Source organism: Gracilinanus agilis, chromosome 3 (genome assembly GCF_016433145.1).
Source record: "Gracilinanus agilis isolate LMUSP501 chromosome 3, AgileGrace, whole genome shotgun sequence".
Taxonomy (NCBI): Eukaryota; Metazoa; Chordata; class Mammalia; order Didelphimorphia; family Didelphidae; genus Gracilinanus; species Gracilinanus agilis.
Window position 1 is genome coordinate 627907958 of NC_058132.1, and position 25956 is coordinate 627933913.

General features: G+C 37.0%; 1 protein-coding gene across 1 annotated transcript in view; it reads right to left on the reverse strand.

The window, feature by feature from the left end:
• The window catches only part of TRIP12 (thyroid hormone receptor interactor 12), a 119675-nt gene that overhangs the window by 87693 nt on the left and 6026 nt on the right, over positions 1 to 25956 (reverse strand). Inside the window, exon 2 of the mRNA XM_044670824.1 lies at positions 17870 to 18016. Coding sequence (XP_044526759.1) covers positions 17870 to 17967 — 98 coding nt within the window. The 5' untranslated portion in view covers positions 17968 to 18016. The remainder of the gene's footprint in view (positions 1 to 17869; positions 18017 to 25956) is intronic.

Consider the following 25956-nt stretch of genomic DNA (forward strand, 5'->3'; position numbering starts at 1 on the left):
AAAGAATTAGTGGGTTAGGGTATTTGAAGGAATATCAATATGTATCTGACCATTTGCTGGGTAACAGAATGTAAAATAATTCAATATACTGATAAAGTGCAAAAAAGGGTGGCAGAATTTCAGGCCAAGGGGGAAATGTAAACAATGATATAGAAGGGGGAAAGTAAAACTAAAAATTGTTGCAATCTGGTATCCTTAAAGAACAATAGTATAAGATAAGCATGTTAAGAGTCACATTAAATTGCTATGAAATAAAAATTGGAGATTTAGTTATTTTTTAAAATGGGGAACCACTGGTTTATTTAGGTAAAGAGATAACATGTTTTGGGTAAGTTCTGTACATTCCTATTATTTACTGATAGTGATATATTATAGGCTAAAATAAAGAAAAGGAAGGAAGATTGTTTAGATAGTTACTGTAAAAACACTCAAAAAATGTTCAGATAAGTAGAGTGGAAGCAATTGGAATGCTAAGGAAGGGACAAATGGAGAGAGATATTAAAAAACTAAAAGTATAATATGAAAGGCTTTAGATAAGCTTTTTTTAAAGATAATTTTGTAAAGAATTTAAAATCAAAACTATTGAAAAAGGTAGGATTTGAGTTGTACCCTTAAAATTCTTATACATACTTACAAAAATGATGAAACCGTAAAAATTAAAATCTAAAGAGAATCTATCCACAAGCATTTATTCAGTGACCACTATGAACCAGGCAGTGTTCTAGGTACTAGGTATATGAAGACAAAAATAAAAAGTCTGCCTTCAAAGAGTTTATATTCTAATGTGGAGGTAACATTTATAAATAACATATAAAAAATATAGAAAAGATAATGAAGAAAGGGGGAGAAGTAAACAGTGATAAGGAAATTCTTTTGAGAAAGTGAAGAGTCATGGGTAAAAAAGTTGTAAGGGACAGTGAGGTGACTCTGGATTGAGAACCAGGCCTAGAGACAATAAGTCTTGGGTTCAAATAAGGACTGAAACACTTCCTAGCTGTGTGACTCCTAGGCAAGTCAATTAATTCACAGTACCTAGGCCTTAATGCTCTTCTGCCATAGAACCATAAACAGTAACAGATCAAAGGTAAGGATTTTTCTTTTTTCTTTCTCTTAAAAAGAAATTATTATTTTGAGGATACTGAATTTGAGATTCCTCTTGGACATCAAGAGAAGCACTTATTTACAAATCATTTATATGGAGACTACAATTAAACTAATGGGAGCTAGTGAGATCACCAAGTAAAATAGTAATAATAACTAGCATTTTTGAGCTACCATTTTTAAAAATAACATTACCATTTAAAAAATATATGATACAATATGTAATATAACACATAATTTGATATAAATATGGAATAAATCACAATGTGCTATATATAGCTAGCACTTTAAAGCATTTTAAGATTCACAAAGCACTTCTGAAAATGTTTTCTAATTTACTCCTTACCTGGTAGGTAGGTAAGATTATCTCCATTTTACAGATGGTAAAGTATGGTAGACTGAGATTAAGTGATTTGACCAAGATCACTAAATGTTTGAGAGAAATTTTGAACTCAGTTATACCTGAGTTCAAATCCAATGCATTACCTAAAGTAAAGAAGAGTGACCAAAATAGAGCCTTAGGGTTCCACTCATAATTAGATGCTATGATATATATGATGATTCAACAAAATTGAGTAAGAAAGAACAGCAAAAAAGGTAAGGAAAACACCAAGAGGTTGGAACACTCAGATACAGAGAGGAAAGGATTGGCTGACCACATTAAATATTGCAGAAAGATCAAGACAAATCAGAACTAAGAAAAAGCCAGGTAATTTGGGGATTGAGAGAATTTTAACTAAATGAAAGGGGGAAAGAATTAATTTGCAGGATTTTGGTTTTCTGCCTTTAAAAACTTCTGAATATCTAAAACCATTATAACAAAAACACGGCCAAGTTTTTCAGTTACTTCAGGAATAAAGCAAGAATGTCACTTTTCCACAATTGTTTGATAGCATTTCTGAAATGCTAGTGTTAACAATTTCTAAAAGGTCTGGTCAGACCTTTTAATTTCACTGAACTTCCAACAAGGAAACTGCCAATGGAATACTATTGTGCTATAAAAAGTAAGGGGGCCAGTTTTAGAGAAACTTAAGAAAACATATATGAACTGATGTAGAATAAAGTGAGTAGAACTAAGAAACACATTTATAAATTATTAAAATTATTCAAGAAAAACAACTTAGGGCGGAAGCTGGGTGGCTCAGTAGACTGAGAGTCAGGCCTAGAGACAGGAGGTCCTAATCTGGCCTCAGATACTTCCTAGCTATGTGACCCTGGGCAAGTCTCTTAAACCCCATTGCCTAATCCTTACCACTCTTCTGCCCTGAAACAAATTGATTCTAAGACAGAAGGTAAAGGTTTAAAAAACAACAAAAACAATTTAGGAGCTTAGGTCAACACAATGAAAAACCATAGTTACATAGTACTCTCTGTGGACAAGCAGCTGCTCCTTCCACTCCCAGTTTGTTATTGGAAAAGCAGAGGAATTTGGGGGAGCTGCTCCCCTCCCCCTCTCCATCATGCCTGGTGACATCTTTTCACATCCCCTACCCCTCCACCCAGCAGCCCAAAGGGAGCCCACAGGAGGTAAGGTGGGCTGCTGGAGGAGAGCAGAGCCCTCCGGCCAACCCCCTCCCCCTCTCTACACTGGTGGAGGCCATTCCTCCTCCCTTCACCTGCCCCTCTGTCCAGCAGCCCAATTGGAATGCTTTCTCCCTCCTTTTTCCTTTTCCCTTAGTCTGTCTGCTAAGTCTGCTTTCCTATTTTTAAAGTCTATTTCCTATTACACTTCCCTGTGTGTGTGTGTTGGGGGTGGGGGGTGGGGGGGTGGAGAGAGTGGTTGAGTGCTGCACTCCCTCCCCATCACTGGTTTAGGACCTTGTAATCTCCTATCTGGACCACTGCAACAAAACTATGATTGCACTCCTTGGCCTTCAAGTCTCACTACATTTCAATTTATCCTTTACACAGTTTTTCCCTATCTCTCTTACTCCTCAAACTCAAGGGGCTCCCTTTGGATTCAAATATTATCTCCTACATTCGGTAAAGTCCTTCACAAATTGAATGTCTTTACGACTAACTCATTTATTATTCTCCTTTACATACATGCTGCTCTTCAAAAAAAGATTCTTCAGTTTCTGTATCTAGGCCTTTGCAATGCAACCTCAATACTGGTTCTTAGAAGCCTTTCCTTTCTTTGAGATCAGCTAAGTCACAATCTTTTGCATGAATCCTTTCCAAATCCTCCACAGCTGCTAGTTGCTCCCTCCTTACGCCAAACCTTTTATCTATTTTGTCTACGTTGGAGATAGAGATATATACTGGAAAAACAATTGGTCCTGGAGTCAGAGGGCTTGTGTTCAAATCTTGTTTCTGACTCATACCACCTGTGTGACTCTGGCCAAATCTTCCTTGAGCCTCAATGTCCTCATCTGTAAAATGACAGCAAGACTACAGAGGATGAAGTCCCTTCTACCTACCTCTGGAACTATGGTCCTGTGTACATATTATGTACATGCATACTCTCTTCACATTATCCAGATGTCTTCCTCTACTATTTCTTCCTTCACTCTTTGTTCAGGATGAAGAGGTGGGCCCTTCTTGACAAAGCTAACTCCTCTACAAACAACTTTGACCAATCAAAATTTATCAAAAATCCTAAATTCTCTAGCAAATTATCCTCATTGCTCCCCATTCTCTCTCCCTATCCTCTGACTCCTTCCCAGCACACTACAAATTCATCTTCTTTTTTTCTTCTATTTGGAATTTCTTCTATTTTTCCTCCCTGGCCTGGCTGATTGCTTCTGAGTCACCTACAAAGAGGTGCCTCTACCTCTGCTCCTCTAATAAACCCTCTGCAATCTAGTTTATGATCCTATCATTTAGATTAAATTGCCTCCTTCAAAGTTACCAATGATAGCTTACTGACCCAATCCAATGGTCTTTCCTTAATCAATCCTCATTCCCTCAAACTGTTGATACTGTTCATCTCCCTCTCTCTTCCTTCTCCTAGACTCCTTCCCTCTCCCCTCCCTCACCCAAGTATCTATTACATTCTTCTGATCCTTCCTATCTGTTCCATCTCTGCTTATACCACTGAGCTGGTTCTTCACTCATTACCCTTTATCATGTCTTGTCTAAACTACGCCAACAGTATTTAAACTTGTCTCCTTGTCTAAAGTGTTTCCCCATTGCCATGTCTTAACATTCAGCTGCCAGTGACCAAAAAAAAGTATGGGTATCACTATGTCATTTATCAACAGGTGAGCTATATATATTAACTTTTTCTAAAATAGTTTAAAGTCTTCAAAACCCTAATTCATCCACACATTCCTCCTTCAAGCAACACAGCACTCCAATGATCATCTCCATGCATTTAAGTTCTCTGTCCTGCATACCTGCAAGGTTCTACTCCAACATCTCTGAGTTTGGTTTTTCCCTGACTGGCTTAAAAGACTCAGTTCCAATCCCATTTACTCCACAAAACCTTCCCCAGTTCACCCAGCTGCTATTGTTCTCCACTTACCCAGTCCTCTTATGCACTACCTACCTAATAGATTAAGCTTAACTATCTCCACCCCCATAGACAGCTCCTCTTTGATGGAAGAGGCTGTATTTTTACCTTTTCGGGGTATCCCTTAGTAAATGTTTAATTAACGCTTGTTGAATTACTGATAAAGCCTAAGCTCTCTCCAAAGACAGGTATATTTTGTCTTTGTTAGTTAATACTTGCACTTGGCACTTAATAAATGCTTGTTTATTTAGGTATATACTACAAAGTCAGGATTCATAGCAGTATTATTTTGGAGGAACAAAAAGCTGGGAAAATTTAACAAACTGTGAAATTAAAGGAATATTTCTATGCTCTAAGGAACATACAGTATAAAGAATTCAGAGAAAACATGGAGAATGTGAACTAAGAAACAAGAACAATATCCTCAAAGACCATAATAACATAAATGAAAATGAACAGAATTCAACTCCAATAAAAAGACTTAACTGATATTAACAAACCCTAATTTACAATAAAGAATAACTATCTATTGTCATTACTTTCTTCCTGTTAAATAAGGTTAAATTCTATGAGCAATTATAATCACTCATTTAGACTATAGCTGACTCTAAAAAATTAGAACTGAGAGATTGATTTACTGGGAAGTAATCATTCTGTCAAAAAAGTTAACAGTAAAAAAGCTCACGATTGATTTTCCCTTCTATCATATATGCTTGTATGATAGAATATATATATACACACACACACACACACACACACACACACACACACACACACACACACTTCACACTAGTGACATCCAGGATTGGAAGGTTACCTTAAGCTGCATGTGGTTCTCCCTATTTGTCATTCTAGTGTCTATTACATTAACCAAAAATTTCAATTAACCTTGTGTCAATGTGGAATTTAGAGACCCCAAATTTGTGGCCTAGTGAGATCTGATGAACCCCAAGTTTTAGGAATATAGCTTGTAGGTTGGAGACCCCCAAAGCTTGTGCTTGTTCCCTGTTCCCATGACAATCCACCCTGAAGGGAATCTCTGGCTAGCAGTGGCAGACTGAATAATGGACCCTAGGGTAAAATATCCTTTTGTCTTGGATAGTCTTCCCATGGTATCAGAGACCCTTTCCCAGGAAGACACACCTGGGCAGCATCCTTTAGTGTTCATAGTAAGTAGCCCTTCCCTTTACACCCTAGCCTCTGGCTAGGATTCCTTTCCCAAGCTTGATTATATCCTGTCAATATGATAATGCCAATCATATTTCCCAGCCCCTCTGGATCTTCCCAAATGGTATAAAAGTTCTTCTATTTCTTTTGTTTCCTAGGAATTGTCATCTAGCGTGGTGGCACTCCCAGGGGGTCAGGGACCCAGAGCAAGGAGTGGCTTTTTATGACTATCTAGTAGTTCTGTGTTTTTTCAAAGTCTTCAACCAAGCCAGTTAGTTTTAACTAAGGTATTATTTTGAGTTCATTCTGAAGAATATTATTATAAAGTGTGGGGGGGGGAGGGGTTTAGTATGATGGATAACATTGAAAAAGCTAGGCAATAATTTGGGTTTCACAGAATCACAGGGATTCAGAACTGTAACAGAACTCAATTGCAATAAAAACTAGCCCAACTCAAAAAATTTTTTAAACTCTTACCTTCCATCTTATACTTTGATTTAAAAACTACCCTTCTATACACATTATAAACTTAATTCTTTGATTTAAAAACTACCCTTCTATACACATTATAAACTTTGATGACATAAGTTCTTCTGTTTTGTCCACACTGGCCTTTACCCAAAATGCTTTTTACTGTGTTTACCCCCTCTGGTTGCTGGATTTCCTTGTAAAACTAAACATCACTTTTTAATATACAATGCTATCCCTACCCTCTGTTTTTTTTTTTTCAAATACATAGTTTAACTATATGTTTCCAAATATGTATGGTTTAAATATATAAACCCTCCAGAGCTCTATTCCAATTCCGGGTCTTGGTCTTCCAAGTTTCAATTAACCCTTTGCATTACAATTTCTAGTTAATCTTGCCTCTTGCATTTATTTTGCTTGATGCCATGTTGATTCAGTGAAAATCTAAGAAGCAGATGAGACAAGGTGTCACACCTCCTCAGCCTCTCCAAAGCAGAAACATACTGAATTCTCAATAGTCTTACTAGCATCATTCCACATATAAAAAAAGGAAGAACAAGAGTAAGAAAGACTCTACAGAGTATGCCCTCTTTCTAAGGAGCAGAGAAGCACTATAAAAGCCTTTTTTCATTTCCTCTCTATCTGCATGAACACACTATACCTCTTCACAGCATATTCCCTCCACTTTCCAAATAGTTATCTTTCACAATCCCTACCTTTTATACTACTGTTCTTAGTTCTGTCCCCCACTCATTCTCCCTTCTAGCCAATAAAACATAATAAAATTAATCCTTTTTGCACTTAACACTTAAAGTTCCCAGAAAGTAGTAACCTCTGATCATTATTTATTGCTTAGTAAAATGAGGATATTGGAAAATAAAAAATAAATAAAGCACAGATTAATTCCAAGTCTATTTGCATGTCTTATGAATAACAATCTAAAATAGAACTCTGTATATAATTCTCTACACCTCAGACTCTGAACTAAACCTTGAAACATGGATCTTTCACAAGCTAGTGTTGTTACATGGACAGTGGAAGATACTTCCAGATAATAGGTTTGAGTGCTTAAAAAGGTTAAAGCTTCACTGGTAGTACTTAACAAAAATAGGTATTCTTAATACTCACTATTATTTCAAGGTTTCATATAATTATCCCTACCCAAAATCTGTGGGGTATACAAAATTTCCTTGACAAAAATCAAAGCAACACAAAGTGATAAGTTTAAGTTATATATCCCAAATTCAAGTAGTTAACCATCAATTAAAAACATGCCTCAAGAACCATTCCCTACTATAAAGTTGCTAGAAATATCCCTCCAAGATTCTCTAAAGGAGACAATGTTAGAAGGATAGGCCAATGGTTTTACCAGCAACAATTAGACAATCACCCTAAGAAACATCAGATTCCCTGCAGGCAGTTCCCTACAGCCATTAAGCAAGGGGAATCAGGAATACAATGCCAAGCCCACTACAAAGGAGGTTCTAATACTTTACAAGGGTAGTTTCAAATAGTAAGGGTTTTCTACAGCCGTATTAGTTTAGAAGGTCACAAATGAACAATTTCTGTTGCAGTTTTAGTTAATTAGGCATTTGTTAATCACATTTTTATCTGGTAGGGCTGCCCCGAGATTTGACATCACTACTTTATAACATCTTAATCAGTAGGATTCATGGAAAAAGATAAATAGGCTTTGATGGAAGTAGGAAATTTGAAGGGGAAAAAAAGGTTATGGGGAAAATACAGAGTTTAAGATAACTTTCAGGACATCCAGAGTGAAATATATAACAGGCAACTAATGTTGTGGGATTGAAGGTCAAAGGGAAAACCTGGCCGGATAGATGAATAGATCTGGGCGTCACCTGGGAGCTATTTGGGAAAAGAGTGCTTAGGAAAAAACTTTGAGAAATAACCCAAGTTAGGACAAGATACTGATGATAAAGTAGCAAGCAAGACATGTAAGAGAACTAGGAAAAAGCAATGCCACGAAAATCCAGATAGAGAACCTAGGAGAGAATGGTGGTCAACAGTGTTAAATACAGCAAACAAGTCAAGAAGGATGAATGTTGAGAAAAGACAGATTTTGTAAAGTAAGGAGTCATGAACAAATCTGCAGAAATAAGTTTTAGTTGAGTGACAATATCAGAAACCACATTGCAAGGGGTTGAGAGGAAACACATAAAACAAAACAGCTGTTCAAGAAGCTTGCCGGAGTAAGTGGGCAGAGACATCAGGAAGATAGCTGTGATAATTTAGTGAAGGTTTTTTAAAGAATGGGAAAGAACTAAGACATTTTTGAAAGCAATAGTAAAGGAGCCAGCTGACTGATGAATCAAGAGAACTGGAGATGAATGATGATGCAATCTGCTGGGGAAGGTGGAAAAGAATGGGATTAAATGGATATGGATATGGTATACCTTGAAAAGAAGGGCCTTGGTTGGAGAATAAGGGAAAAGAGAAGAAAGTAAAAGATGATTTCAAGAAGTCTTAAGATGAAAACAATTGAAAAAACATAGTTCACATCAATTTTTCACTTTAAAAAGTTAAGAGCCCATTAAAGTAGAGCAGGGGTTGGCAATGTATGGCTCTTTCTGCAGGAGCCATAAAGTCCATTTTTTTTCAGGCACTGTTATAAGAGCACACACTGTGAGCACTGTACGGCTCTCACAAAATTACATTTTAAAAAATGTCGCGTTTATGGGCTCTCACAACCAAAAAGGTTGCCGACCCCTGAAGTAGAGGGTATTTAATGCTGTAATGTCTTACTATATTGTTTAATTTGTCAATTAAATTATATATATATGATATATATGCATATATAAGAAAATAACACTATATGTGGTGTCAGCAGATGTTCCCTTCTATCTCCAGTTTCGGCCATCCCTGGCAGGTCTTAAAGTCTCCCTGCAGAGGATACTTGACAATATATATACATAAATATGTAGCACCTGCCATGAGCCAGGCCTGGAGCTGAGCACTTTTCCAAAAATTTCATTATAGCCTCATAACAACCCTGCAAAGTAGGCACTGTTAATATTCCCAATTTATAATTAAGGAAACAGAGGCAAACAAATATAGTGACTTGTCCACAATCAAAGATCAAATAAGTATCAGTATTTGAGCTCAGGACTTCCTGATTTCCCCCAATACTCCATCTACCCTGCCACAGGTTGGTTCTATGCAGCAGGAATGAAGAGTAAACAAATTCAGGAAGACGGCTAAGTGGCTCAGTGGATAAAGGGCCAGGCCTAGGGACAGGAGGTCCTGGGTTCAAATGTGATCTCAGAAATTTCCTCGGCAGTGTGATCCTGAGCAAGTAATGTGACCCCAATTGCTTGGCCCTTACTGTTCTGCCCTGGAAGAGATTATATGATATTGATTCTGAGAAAAGTGTTTAAAAAAAAATAAAAAGATCAAAAAGACTAAAAACCAGTCATCAAAAAGCTAGGTTAGACAGGCCTAGAGACGGAAGGTCCTAGGTTCAAATCTAGCCTCAGACACTTCCCAGCTGTGTGACCCTGGGCAAGTCACTTGACCCCCATTGCCCACCCTCACCACTCTTCTGCCTTGGAGCCAATAGGCAGTATTGAAGGTAAGGGTTTAAACAAACAAACAAACAAAAAAAAAAAAAAAAAAAAAAAAAAAAAAAAAAAAAAAAGCTAGGTAGATGTGATTTACAATACCAGTTTCTAAGAGAAAAAGATTTGTGTCCTTCCTTAATAAAAATAAAAAATAAGAAGGAAAGTAGTTAAAATCAGATCTCTCTCTCTCTGATGTTAATCAAAATTAACTGTAAACATAACATTTCAAAATACTAAGGCTCTCATTCACTGACTAATTTAATTTAGATGCCCAGGGAATGTTCTGAATAAGCCATACAACTAAAATAGAGGGAGAAATGATTTATTCAAGAAAGACAATCCTAAGCCCCTCAGTGGTGATAGCACTATTTACACCAAGATGTGGAATATCATCAAATGATGATAATAGCTAGCTGTTATCAAGCATATATGCCTGGCATTGTACCAAGCACTAAATTATTATATCATACAATCCTCACAACAATCCTGGGAGGTAGGGTTATATCCTATTATATCCATTTTACAGATGAAGAAACTCAAGAGCTACACAGCTGCTAAGTGAATAAATCTAAAGTCAATTTTTTTACCTTCGACTCCAAGCCCAACACTCTCTCCACTGTACCATCTAGCTGCCCCAATACATGCTACATATTCAAATTATGTTTGATCTCATGTGTTCTATATATTGCATTTTATTTCAGACACATTGCAAATAAAACTGGTCAAACCATTTTGGAAAGCAATTTGCAATAATCCAAGTTACCAAAATATTCATATCCTATGACCAACAGATTCCACAAGTGGTTAAGGACAGCAAATAAAGATACAAATATATAACATTGCTTATGAAAACAAAAAGCATGCCTGACAATTAAGGAAAGGCTGAGATGAATAAATGCAGTGATATATAACTTAAGGAATGACAGATAAGAAAAATGCAAATAAACACTGAAGGCACATATAAAATGAGACAGCCAAATGAATATATGCTGACTAAAACAATTTTAAGTAAAGCCCACGTGTGTAAAAGACAACACTCAAATTTCACTTAAGAAACATCTTTCTGAGGCTACTTTGTCTTCTTTAAAACAGACAACAGTAGATTCTCTCTCCTAAGGTTTTTGTGGGCATCAACTGAGAATATATGCAATGTGCTTTGCAAGCTTCAAAATGCCATCAAAATGCTAAAATGCTAATTGGTTCTAGTAGTTAATAGTAGTAGCAAACTAGTGAAAGCCAAAAGGACAAAATTCTCCTGTTTTTGATAAACCATGGGATAGTTTGAGTGTTTGTTCAAAATATATTATATTAAAACAAAATTTATCAAATTGTTGATTTTAGCTTTGTTCTCTTATAATAATGAGACCAGTAATTCCCAAACTTTTTTGGCCTACCGCCCCCTTTCCAGAATATTACTTAGGCCCCTGGAAATTATTTTTTTTAATTTTAATAGCAATAATAGGAAAGATAAATGCACCTGTGGCCATTACCGCTTCCTGGATTGCTGCAGCACCCACAAGGGGGCGGTAGCACCCACTTTGGGAATCTCTTAATTAGAGGTACTAGAACATAAGACAGGAAGATTTCCCTAAAGTATTTATGCGGGGAGAAAGCTATTTTCTTGAGATACTGTGGAAGGTCCAAATCTGACTTTATAATTAAATAATATTCCCGTTCATGCACTCTATAATTCCAACCAAATTAGATTGACACTTTAATTTTTCCTGCTACCTTTCCTTTCCACAGATGCAAAACCCCATAGAAGTACTTTCCATTCTTCTGCCCCAGTTCATTTCTTCCATAAAAGACTTAATTGATTTTCCCAAAATGAAAGAATTTTATCTCAAGTTTTCACATGGCATGCTATTGGTCCTTTCCTTTGCCTTCTTTCTTTGAACTCTGTTCTATAATTTGAAAATGTCTACATGTTTTCCAATGGGCTGGTAAGTTCCTTCAAATAGAGATTACTGCTGCTTTTCTTTTTATCAACAATGCCTAGCACAGTGATTTATAGGGAATATTTGCTTAAATGAATTCCCTAATTATCACCTAAATAAACTGAAACCTTACAGCATAACATATACAACATTTTCATTTATAAACCATTCTTTAAAAAAAATTATTTTAGCCTTACACAGACCAACTAACTTCAGACGTCTTTTTGTTGGGAAAAAGGCTTCTTTTTCACATCAACCTAACTTACTTGTTAATACCTCAACCTAAGCCAAAATTTCCAGCATTGAAATTTTAAAATGCTCCTTTTAGAATTGCTAAGTTGCCAAGCATGGTGGTGGTATGCCTTTGTTTGTTTGCTTGTTTGTTTAAACCTTTACATTCTGTTTTAGTATCAGTTCTAAGACAAAGATTGGCAAGGGAGGACAATCAGGATAAAGTGACATGCCCAGGGTCAGACACCTAGAAAGTGCCTTGAGATGAAATGTAAACCCAGGTCCTTCTGGTTCCAGACCTGCAGATCTATCCACTGTAACTACCTGGCTGCCTCAGTTGTACACATTTGTAATTCCTACTTCTGGGGAGGCTGATGCTAACAAATCCCTTATGCTCTGAAGTTCTAAGATACAATAGTGCTAGCTATTGCAGTAGGGTGTCCACTATAATTCTGACACCTCAAGAAATTCACCTATGAAGTCACTTCCCTCCCCCAATCCCAGCTAAACCAGACTCCAATGGAAACAAGATTGGGCCTGTCAATAAACACCACCCCCTGGGAGAGATGGAGACATTTTCCAAAACAGAACAAATGACAGTCATGAAATTAGCTCTGTAGGAAATTTCAAATGAGACATCCCATTACCACCTTGAAAGACTGAAAAGTTTGGATATAAACATCATAATTGTTATTTTTAAAGAATTACATAATAAATTTAGGGGCAAAAGAACAAGAAAAACCACCATCTTTAATTAAAGCTACAGAATACCAATCCAAGAATACCTCCATGAGTCTGTTTTAAATCTCTATTTGATCAATATTTCTGAAAAATAAATGGGTATTCTAAGAGAAGCTCAGCAATAGGATAACATCTGGCTGACTTTAAAAAGCAAGAAAAAGGGCAGATGTCTCCTTCTGTCTGACAACTCAATCATGCACATCCTCTACAATGATGGTGAATTATGGCATGGGTGCCAAAGATGACACACAGTGTTCTCTGTGGGCATTCCCCCCCCCCCAGTTCCTTACTAGAAAGGCAGGAGGACTCAGGCAGAGCTGAACCCCTCCCTCTCTCCATCATGCTTGACATTTTTTCACATCCCACACCCCTACACACAGCAGCCCTTTCCTGTGTGTGTGGGGGGGGGAGGGGGGGGAGATTTTGGACAGGGTGATATAGTCTCTAAAAGGTTCACCATCACTGCTCTAGTGAAACATGGTCACATAATGGAAGTCAATCCATAACAGGGTCAGAGTCTTGCTATATAGCCCTGAATCAGTAAATAACAAAGGGTTATTTTTATGTTCAAAGATTCCAGAAGGGGAAGGGGGGGATTTTCTAGGAGATAATAATGATTAAACAAACCAATGCCTTCAAACCTGTACCCTTACTAAAGTCAAGAACCCTGGCTGAATTTATAATTCTAGGTCTCCAGCATGATTGAGAAGAAACACACCTTTTCAAAAATTAAGTGATCAACAACAAAAATCCATCTCACACTAAATGGAATACATGTTATCCACTGTTTCCATAGCTTTTTTTTTTTTTACTGTCAAAGTAGGAAAGTCTGTACTTCAATTAAGAGTATTTTAAAATTAGAAAGGTGAAGTGAGAAGTTATATAGCAGGTCAAATTGTGTGAAATTTCACTTCATTTGGAGTAAAGAAATTTCCATAGACAAAAACAGAATAAAAACACTCAAGAGAAAAAGAATAGCAATCGTTAAATAGATATTAAAATCTTCAACAAAAATTAATTGATTTTACAACAGCATTACTATTCTGATGTAAGCCATTATTCTTCAAAAGCTTTTAAATTCATAAAACATGTAAGATTACAAATTAAACAAATTTTATACAAATAATTAATCTTTGTTAATCTTAACATCCAGTTGAAGAATTTCTGCTATATCAGGAATAAGCTTAATTCCTAAGTGAGTACAGTTTTAGTGTTCCAGAAAAACATTAAACCTTGCATGATGTTGCAACCTAATAATTAGCATAAAATACATACTCCCCACTGCATATTAGAGGATTTTGCTAAAGTTCCCATTTCCTTTTCTTCAGTGGAGGAAAGCTATTAAGTAGGTATAGAATATTGAAAGCACAGAGTATTACATAAATTATCAATTTTACTTAATATTTCCTTGCTAAAAAGAAAGAGTGGGAAAGGGAAGAGGAAGTATAATATGGGGGTGATCAAGTAATTATCGAGAAATTAGTGATATGAAAACAGTACATCAATAAAACTAAACAGAAAGCTAAGTAATAAGGAATAAACTACACATTTTTAACAAGTGGGTATTGCATATATTGAGATTCCTATAACTGTTAACTATCCTTTGATGAATTAGAAGAACCTATCCTCCTCTTGACAGCCTACTGTCTGCACAAAATGCCCCTCAGACCATCTATTTGGGCACTTGTTATCTGAATAAATAGAAGAAGATAACTTTCATAAGTAAGAAACTAAATTAAGCTAAGACAACTTCCACACTCTACCTAAGATCAGCTTCCTTAGATAGGCAGCCTTGCTTCTCTTTTGCTGTGAGAAAATTAAATTTTTACATAGCTGATTTTTTTTATCAAAGTTTCATTTTCAAAGGATCCATTAACCTTGCTATCTAAAGATATACACCAATGACCATAAGCAACCAATGAGAACACATCCATGGGTGTATAATCATGGAAAAAAAGTAAAGTTCTATAACTATGAATTAAGATAGTGATTCTCTAAATCTATGTCTATGACAGAATAATGTATTCCAAAGAGTCAAATCTTTCCTTAATGATCTCTTCACCTTGGGTAGAAAAGTAAATTAGAATCTTCCCTAATAGCAAACTAAACTGAACACAAAACCCTAGCAATTGTTCCAGTTAATCTTCAAAAGCCTATCCAGACACTTGCTTATAATTTGAAACCTTAGAAAACCCTTAATCCCAGGCTATTTAATAAATGGGCATTGCATTGAGAGCTATATAGAAGAGGGATAGAAAGGTAAAGATGAATTAAGGATTTCCATGTGAAATACCTGAATATCAGATTATTTTCCTATTGGTCTCCTAAAATCTGAGTTCTTTCCCTCACAATTATAGGCATGAATTACTAAAAATACACACATATATATAAAGGAATTCAAAAAAAAATTCAGGAAGATTTATTAACTGATATAATGAAGTGAATGATCATGCGACCAGCAACATGGAGGAATAATCACTCCAAAATTGTCTAGTTCCCTACCCTACCTTCAACCACAGCCCCCAAGGAATTCTCTACCAGATAGAAAGTAATAATAACGAAGTCACAGAAGGTAAAATCGTATCTAAATTAAAAATGAAAACCTTAATACTTCTGGCATTCCTTCAATGCCCCTCCCCCCAGCAGGCCAAGGGACACAGATCAGGCTGTTCTAATGGTTTCCAAATTTCTTCCTACCTGGTAATTATAAGGGAGAGGAGAGCAGAGAAGAATGGTCATGAAATCACAGAGGGGAAATCACTGCTCAGGGTAGAGGCCTACAGATAAACTCCAACCCCCACCATTCACTGCAAGAAAGCTAAGGCAGTCCAGAGACCAATTAGCAATCTGCTCATGAGCAATGGGAGAGGGGCAACCAGAGTGGCTGGAGAAAGAGAAAGGACAGAGGGTGGCCAAAATAAAAGTCAATACACATGCAGATAAACCAACAGAGGATGCTAAAACAACCAAGAAAAGACAAAACTCTCCTAACAAATATTATCAGAGTAAATTAATCAGTCAATCAAATGAGAAAGAAACCTGTGGACTACCAGTGGACATGGAAATAATAAGAAACTCTATATTGCTTCTAAAGATAAATAAAATTTACAAAAGAAAAACTTAGCAACAAAAGTTCTTGGAGCCTTAATAATTAGCAGATGAGAAAAAATTGACCACAAGATTGCCTATGAAATGAGAGATACACAGATCTGAAACACAAAGACATTCAAGTGGAAACAAATATGGCAAAAAGAAGAAAAAAGTCCACAATGCAAAAAGATAAAATGAGTGAATTTTAATGTAAAATAATGTGTAAAACACAATGACCACAATATAAGTGGAAAGAACAGAAACTTGTCACTGGGTATTTACAACAACCAAGAGTTTAGCCCTGGTGAAAAAGATGAGAAAGCAAAACTTCCATTCTTCTATGCAGTGGTAGAGAACTATGGCTAAGGAATATTATATACACTATTACACACTCTTAATGTGATTGATTGTGCTGAAGTGCCTTTGTTCTCTTCCCTTAAAAAAATTCTTTGTTACAAGACTGCTCATCTAGTAGGGAGTAGATATGTACATGGTGACATAAAAAAAGGCATTAATTCAAAAATTTAAATGAAAGATGCAAATATATAAAAACATGTTGAAAGAATTAATCAGGTTCTTTAGTAATTATTTTTCAAAATACAAATGCCCACAAATTTTCTTGCTGAATTCTCAAATTGCTCCAACTATTTCCATCTGTGACATCTTAAAAATAAAAATAGAAGGGAAGATGGGAGGGATATATGTGTAAATTCTGAAAACCTTTCTATATTTTATCTGTGTGTCCTTGACAAAAAACTTACAATTACCCCTTGACCTAAAAGCTTTTTCACCTATAAATGAAAGGGCCAAACAAACTAAAAGGCCAACAGGCCCGCTCTGCACTGACTCTCTAACTACCACTACCATTAAGGTCAGTTCACAAACCAACACTTTCCTAATTTTTAGAAATCCTTCTGTTTCAATTGCCATAAGAGTTCAGAAGCCTGGTTTTTCAGAATGGTAATACATAGCAATTCCTTTTCAAACTAGTCCCTAATAAGAAAATCCTTACCTGGTATCTGACAAAATACCGGGCAACAAAGAATCTAGTAGTGATGGTTGGCAATGAAGTAGGGACATAGTATTCTAATTTTTAAGGCCAAAGAAAAAAAAACCAGTAAACTGGTTTTCTCTCATCAAGTTTATTTTTATATTTATATTAGAATTTATGTCCCAGAGAGAGAGAGAGAGAGAGAGAGAGAGAGAGAGAGAGAGAGAGAGAGAGAGAGTGTGTGTGTACACATGCACACCCACACCCACAGACACCAGGTCATTCAATTTCCCTGGATCTCAGTTTCTTCAGGTTCCTTATAAAATAAGGTCTCTGAGCTCATTCATCAAATCAAAAATTGTGAATTCTAACAAGAAAATGGGGGGGAAAACAATCATTTGACTGAGCAGAACATAATAAAAACTGGATCTGTTTCTTGCAGAAAGACATAAGAAGACTGCTAAACCTCACCCCACTCCCATTAATGAGATTTATGGAGCACTATAACTAATAGCTCATGAAATGGTTGATCATTTGATCAAACTCAGAATAGTACACAGGCCATTTTTGTATATCATTTGCACAAAGATTTATCTAATAACTGGTCAAGCTCAAAAGCCATCATTTTAAGTAAATCTCATCATAAAGGAACAGCAGAATAGTTCCTATTTATCAAGAATGGAACTATTCACAAGGAAAAGGGCTTCTAGTGGTATACAGACAGATAAGCATATTTAGGAATATGCTTATTATTATTAGAACAATCCCCAAATAACAATGAATGCTTTAAGAAAACTGACTACTGACCAAATACTTATGCATGAAAAAGAATTTGACATCAAAGGTAAAATGTAATAGCCACATTTCCAGCATAAGTCAAATATGCATGCTCATTTTAAAAAGGTAGGACATTAAAAACCAAATATGTGAGCTAGTGGAAAATTATCTGCAGCTCAGTTATTTTTTGAATTAACAGTTTTATCTGTATAAAGGAACAAAGTAACTCAAGTGAGGCCTAAATTACACAAGTTTTGGCCTTCACAAATACCTTAAAGCTTTACTGCTACACATATATCCAAAGCCTACTTCAAATATTTAAAACACATACCTTCCTCCTATTGAGTCGTCTTGTGGTTGGGCCCCGGCAGTGTTCCTCTGTGAACGTCGCAGTGACCCCCCTGGATTGTTATTAGGCCGGTTGGACATTGGCACCTCTCTCCTGAAGGGACATACCCTTTCTAGACACTACCATTCACTGAAAAGGAAAAAGATAAAATCTCATCAAATTTAAGCGACAACACATGAAATTTTTTTCAAAGTTTTGGAATAATGAAGGCAATGCTCTAAAAAAAGTTAACATTTTGATAGTACTATAATTCATATCAATAGTTATTAATTTCAAATCCATCCTCAGAACTATTTCCTTAACTAAAAATGGGGTTCATAAAGTACCGTACGGTCATAAGGCTACTATAAGCATCAAATAAAATCTTTGTAAAGCACCTAAGCATGTAGTAGGTGCTATTAATAAATGTTTGCTCCCTTCTCTCTTCTGGTTAGATGGGTTTAAAAGGATAAAAGTTTTGTGCTTACTCAATTTCTTAATAAAGGACTGTACTTCATATCTATATACAATTGTATTCAAAAAGTTATGGGATAGTAATCTGTGGTCAAGAAGTCATATTTATTAAACTTGAAATCAAGTATCTAGTATTTCCTAATTCTACAAAGTCTTTCAGTCTACAACATAAGGCAGGTAAGTCCATAACAGTTGCCCAGCATATTGAGAATTTAAGTAATTTGTGCTATAGTCCTACTCATTGAAGCCAGATTTAAATGATTTTGCTTAAAACAGGGCATTAGTTTTTAGCAAAATTACTTTTATTTACATATATAAATATGGCACAACTGTGATTACTATAATTTTACAAGCAAAGGAAGAATGTTCTTAACAGAAGTAGGGTCGGTAGCTCTTAATTGCCTATTTCCTGTTACTAAATAACCACTTAAATATTAAAATAATTCTAATAGCATGTTAAACTTTACCACAGACTTCACAGATAACCCTGACACCATTTCTCAGGAGCTGAAGTATTTTTCTGTAACTTGTGCTATTTCCCATGCCTATTTGCAATTACTTTCATGTTTTGGATGCCCACTACAAAATCCAGCTATTAAGTAAACTTCTTCATTGGAATCTTTTTTAAGAATAATGTTTAAAGTTCAACAGAAAATGAGTCAACACATAATCTTTACAACTGAGTTTTGGAGAGGACAAGGAGGATTTGAATCACAGAAATACCAAGTATTTATTAAGCAGAGTTCCAAGCACAAGGACATGTTGGGGATACCAAGACAAAAAAGCTAACATTGAATAAGTAAATGTTTATGTACAAAAACATACACAAAATAATTACCTATGTTTCACTCCAATGTAAACCTCCACCACCTCCCCATCCTTCTTTCACTTGCTTTCTAATCCTGTGAGATAACATAACCCCTCAACTGCCAATGATTAAAGATGTGATAACCTCCATCTTTTATCAATCATCTTTAGTTCCGGCCAAAAGAAACCACTGAAAATTGGGAAAAGAAATATAAAACTGTACAGCTAAAAAACACAAAACAATGTATTTATGTGTTGGGGCTGATGATACATCTTAGAAACATACAATTGCTCTGGTTTTTAAAAAGGAAAAAGCAATGGGCTGAGGAGGACATGATTGGGGATGTGTGGACTCGAAACTACCACACCAATGCAACTATCAACAATTTGGAAATGGGTCTAGATCAAGGACACATGATAAAACCAGTGGAAATGTGCGTCGGCCACGGGTGGAGGGGTGGGGGGTGGGGGTGAAGGGGAAAGTAGGAGCATGAATCATGTAACCATGTTAAAAACGAATATTAATAAATATTTAAAAAAAAAAGGAAAAAGCAGTATATTAATAGGAAAGAACTTGTGGAGGCAGAAGTAGCCAACCTTCTAGTCCTATAATGCATCTGCCCTAAAGACATCTCTTATTCCAGGTTCTTGGAAGTTCCTCACTGAGAGCTGTTTATATCTAGGCCCTACCAAGTTTTCCAATTGATTGTTGAAGGGCTACAGAGTGATTTATAAAACCACAAATTTGTAATCACCCAAATGCTTTCCTCCAGTTAAAATGAACCTATGAAGTAAAAATGATGATTCTACCTAAATTAATTTAAATATTTACTGGCAAACCCTACTATCAAGGGATTTTAGATCTAAAACAAGAAAATTCAAGACTTTAAAAGAAAAAAGAGAAGGAATAACCAGAACTTAGAATGATAAAATAATTCCGAACTATAATAGGGCAGTAATTATTAAAATAATTTGGAACTAAATGAAAAAAATTTTAAATATCATCAATGGAACAGTATTAAGCAAATAAGATCTGCTTGTTGTAGTTCAGTCATTTCAGTCAGGCCTGACTCTTTATAAACCCTTTTGGAATTTTCTTGGCAAAGATACTAGAGATGTTTGCTATTTCCTTCTTTGATTAATTTTTTATAGATGAGAAATGAAACTGAGGCAAGCAGTGTTGTGACTTGCCCAGGGTTGCATAGGTAGGTGTCTTAGACTAGATTTGAACTCTTCCTGACTCCAGGCTAGCACTCTATCCCCTAACCACCAAGATGCTTGCCTTAAGTAAGACGTACATGTAATCAACACAATGGTTGTGCTTAATAAGTTCAAGAACTATAGGAAACCAGTTTTACAAAAATTAGGCTTAAATTCACATCTTAAATTATATACCACAATAAATTCAAATGGATATTAATCCTAAATATAAATAGTCACATTCAAAAAATCAGCTGAAAAATGGAAGAGGGTAGTATGGTGAAAGGAAAAAAATCTTACACAAAGGTATAAAAGTTTAAAAAGAAAAATATCTTTTTCATCAACAAAATCAATTAAAGTTGAATAAGAGAAGCTATTTAATCATCAGAAAAAACACAATAGAACTATTATAAAAGTGACAATGAGGCTTCAATTAATTGTGATACAAACAACTAGAACTCTGCTAGGAAGTCATTAAACTATACAGACTACCATCTCTGAACCAGCAATACTACAAAGACTGAGTAACAAAAGAACAAAAAGAGAAAGGTTCAAGATATACTAAAATAGTTATGGCAGTGCTTTTGATGACAAAAAAAACTGGAAACAAAGTGGATGCCCACTGATTGGGAATGAATTGTGAAACATGAATGGAATCAATATTATTATACCCCAATAATTAATATGAAGGCCTGAGAACTTGGGGAGAACATAAAGTGAAACCAAAAAAAAACCAGAAGTATCATTAAGCCAATTGCCATAGCAATGAAAAAAAAAGTGAAAGGCTTAATATTAACTTAATCAATGCCACAGCTCAGCATAACTCCCTCCCCTTGGCAGTTGTAGACTGAAGCATCAAGCTGTCAGACATGGTCAACATGTTTGTTTTTGCTTGACTTTATCATATTCCTTTGTTACAAGGAAGAATTGTTATTTTAAAGTGACAGTGACATTTTTTAAAAAGGCACCAGTAAATCACAGGCAAAAAAAAAAAAAAAAACAATGATACAGGTGTACTTCAATATCACTAAAACGGAATAATTGTAAAAAATGCCTATTTTTTGTCACTAAAAAGTAAATACATAAAAAATATTTAGACAGGAAGAGCACTTTATGTAATAGTAATAATTAGCATTTATGTAGCACTTTAAAACTTGCAAAGTGTTTTAGAAATTTTATTACATTTGATCCTCACAACAAGCCTGGGAGCTAGGTGCTATTATATTTTCCATTTTACAGATGAGGAAACTGAGGTACACAAAGATTAAGTGATTTGCCCAGGATGGCACATTCACTAAGTATCTGAGACAGAATTCAAATTCAGGTCTCCCTGATTCCAGTGTTATATCCAATATACCACACCTAGTTGCTTCTAGAAGGAAATTAGACTTTATTTGTAGGTAGAAATTAATAACTATGTCCAAGAATGGCTCTTAAAACAGGTTTTTTTTAAAGGAAATATTTCACTATATGCATTCTTAGATCCCATCTCTCCTTTCTTCTACAACAGATTACACCCATTATCTCCCTACCTACAGATTCTTTCCCTGCTGCCTAAAATGTGCAGGTCTCACCCATCCCTTAAGAAAAGAAAAAAAAAAAAACACCTCACTGGACCCTACCATTCCTAATAGGGTTACCTCCCTACATCCCTACATCTCTCTTCCCAGGCTCTGCTAAACTCCTGGGAAAAGCCATGTACGCTACTTGTCTTATGCTTTCCTTTTACTCTTTTAACTCTTCCACAATCAGGATTCTGACCTCATTGCAACTAAAACGACTTTTTCCAAAATTATCAGCTGCATCTTCTTACTTGCGAATTCTGATAGCCTTTTTTCAATTCTCATCCTTTAAAAAAAAAAATCAACTGAAAGAGAAAGCTAGGTCGTCGTTCAGTGGATAAAGACAAGAAAGGCTCCAGTCCTAGAGTCCTGGGCTCAAATCTGAACCCTAGGCTATGTGACACTAGGCTATGTGACACTAAGTCATTTGACCCAACTGTCTAGCCCTTACTACTCTTGAGCCTTGGAATTGATACTTAGCAGTATTAATTCTGACAGACCATATGGGCTAAAAAAAAATTTTTTTTTTAAGTGAAGCTTTCCTTTTCCTAGTTTGTTTTGTATGGGGCAAGGGGAATATGGTGTGGCAGCATTACTCTCCTGAACCTACTCCTGCCTGCCTGCCTATTCCCGTTATGTCTCCTATGCTAGATCATCACTACTCAATGCTAATGCATTCAAAGGGGAGATTAGTCAATATTAAGGACCTGCAATGTGCCGGGGGTTCAAAAAGAAGCAGAGCCTCTGCCCTCAGTGTTTACACTCTAATGGGAGAGCACACTGGAATTTAGAGGGGTTAGAGAAGGCTTTCTGTAAATGACAGGATTTTAATTGGGGCTCAAAGGAAGTCAGGGAGGTCACTAGGTGGAGCAGGGGAAAGAGGGGGTTCCACCCATGCAGAGCTAAGAGATGGGTGGTCCTGTTCATGGAACAGCCAGAAGGCTACTGTTAATGGATCAAAAAAAAAAAAAAAGTGATGAAGAATAAAGTTTAAAAAAGACTAGAAAGAAAGAGGGGGATTGATTAGTAAGAGGTCTGAATGTTTCTGGAGGCAATAGGGAGCCAATAAAGCTAATTGGAAGAGAGTGGGGTAAAATGGTAGTTCAGGGGCTGAATGGAGGTTGGCTTGGAGTAGGGACCCAGGACCAGTCTACTACCATAGAGCAGGCATGAAGGGAGAATTCTGTACCAGTGTCAGAGGAGAGATGTATTCAGAGATATTGGTGACAACTGAGCCATTTGGGGAGAACAGAAGGCAGCCCAGAATAGAATGGTGAAAGCGCTGTGTGTGATCCAGAGAACTGCAGCAGAGGAGTCAGAGAAGGAGCAGTCAGACAGGCAGGAGGACAACCAGGAGAGAAAGGCGCCCCAAAAACGTAGAGAAGAGCATGGAGGAGAATGATCAACAGTCAAAAGGTGCCACAAGGCCAAGGAGAAAGAAGGTCCAGGAAAGGCCCCTGGATTTGGCAACTAAGAGATACCTGGTAACTGGACAGAGCAGTTTGGGTGAAGAATCCAGTCAGGAACAGACTGCAAGGAGTTAAGAAGAGAGTGAGAAGAGACAAAGTGGAATCTCTCATTCTAACCAGGAAAGGTCAGAAGAGATATCAGATATGGGGGCTTTTTCAGGATGCAGGAAACCTGGGTATGATTACAGACATTAAGGAAGGAGCTGGCCATCAGGGAGAAATGGAAAGTAAGAGATAGAGCAGGATGACAGAGTGATGATCTGTTGGAGGAGCCAGGACAGTTTGCCTTGGTAAGGAAAAGGGACAGAAGAGATCTGAGTAACAGGAGGAGAGGAGGAGTTCAAAATAAATGGTTTCCATTTTTTTGTAAACTGTAAGGAAGGTCAGGCTCTCAGCTGAGGCAGTGGGGAAGGAGGGCATGACAGGTTTGAGGAGAAATAAAAAGGTTTAGAAGAACAGCTAAAATATGGGTTGGACCTGGTCAGAACAGTTGTAGGATTTTCTCCCCCGTTCCTGCTCTGCATGTTTCAGGCAGTCTCTCTCTGGACTTTATACCACCCTGTAATCTCCCCCCTTCTGCAATATCTCCTTACCTCTCTCTCTGCTAGTGAATTCCTTCAAAGGCTCCATTTTGGGCAGAGGCCCCAGCTGTCCAGCCCTCACTGGATTTTACCTCCACAAGCCCATATGGGTGCTTTCCTCCTCGTCTCTTGAGCACCAGTCCCACATCATAAACTGCCTAGTGGACATCTGCCAGACACCTCAAACTCAACATGTCCAGAAGTGAATCCAAGCTGACTGGGGCCACAACCATCAATTCTCCCCAACCACAAAGGCAGTCACCCTTCCCTCCACAAAGGAGTCTATGGCCATCCTCCACCAGCACCTTCCATGGTCATCCTGTAGCACCTTTCCATCTTTACAGCAGCTCATTCCCTAGACAAACTGGCTACCTCTCTTTCTCCCATACAATATTTCATCCTGCATCTGGCGATCGTTACACCTGAAACATGCTCCCATCTCTACCTCTAGAAAGCCTTCATTTCTTTCAAGACTCAGTTTGAGCACCACTGTGTGCAAGAGGCTTTTCTAGATGCTTGCTACCCTTTCCTCTTTGGTTTCCTAGCATCTGCTTTGAGTCTGATGTACACTGAGGAATTAGCATTATTAGCTCTGCTCTGTAAATGGAAGTCCAGAACTATTTTGCTTTGTCTTTGTATCCTCAGGACCCGACATACTGCCTAAGACAAGTTCAGTGAATGACTTAATAGCCAGTGTAAAATCACAAAACCAAAACTAAACAAGGAGCCTAGAATAAATACTAAAAATAACAATCAGTCAAAAGAACCTTTTATTAGTAGGTCAAAGAAAATCTGTTACTAAGAGGAAGAAGAAAAGAAGAGGTTCACTTCATATTAGTCAGACAATTTTCAGACATTGTGGGTTATTTAAAGAGTGGATGACAAAACACATTAGAGATCTTAGGAAATTGAGTGCAGTTTTAACAAATTATTATTTCAAGGCAAGAGTCTTTCAACTGCACAACAAGAATAACATATGGTTGGGCAGTTCTCAGTCAAAGCTGTTAGAAGTAATTCTGATGGGGGTAGCTGGGTATCTCAGTGGATGGAGAGCCAGGCCTAGAGAACAGAGGTCCTGGGTTAAAATGTGTTCTCTGTAAAAGATAAATAAAATAAAAAAGATTAAAAAATTGAAAAAAATTAAAAAATTGAAAAGATAAAAAAATAATCTATGATCAATAGCCTCTGTCCTCCAGGAGTTCAGATGAGAGCCCCAGGACAGATGCTGAGGTCTGGGAATCCTCTGTACTGAGATGATGATTGAAAATCTGGGTGCTGATGGAATGAATGAGACAGACAGGCAGATGGACGGAGAGAAAATTAGAGACAGAGAACGACAGAGAGGGGGAGGGAGACAGAGACAGAGAGACAGAGGCACAGGGACAGAGATAGAGAGAGAGGCAAAGGCAGAGACTAGAGAGAGAACACAGTGAAAAGGGAAGGCAGCTCCAGGCAGTGCCTTGAGGGATACCCTACTACCTCAGAGTGGGCATAATGATACAGAGTCACAACAGAAACAGGTGAAGAGGGAAGACTGCCAGGAAAACCCAGAGAAGGCAGCCTACACACACTGCCAGATGCTGCAGGGAGGTCAAGAAGGATGAAGACTGAGAAGAGGTCACTGGTTGAGAGCAGGGTGCCTGGAGGGGGCGGCTTCAGTGGAATGATGATGTTTGAAAGTCAGACAGAAGAGGCTGAAGGATTCTTAGAGACCCTCTAGGCAGCCAACTTATTTTACAGATGACAAAAAAAGCCCAGCGATTTTAAATGACTAACCTCCTGATGGTAGTAAAGTAGCAGGACCTGGATTTAAAACTGCATCTTGGGGGCAGTTGGGTAGCTCAGTGGATTGAGAGCCAGGCCTAGAGATGGGAGGTCCTGGGTTCAAATCTGACCTCAGACACTTCCCAGCTGTGTGGCCCTGGGCAAGTCACTTAACCCCCATTGCCTAGCCCTTACTGCTCTTCCACCTTGGAACTAATACATAATATTGATTC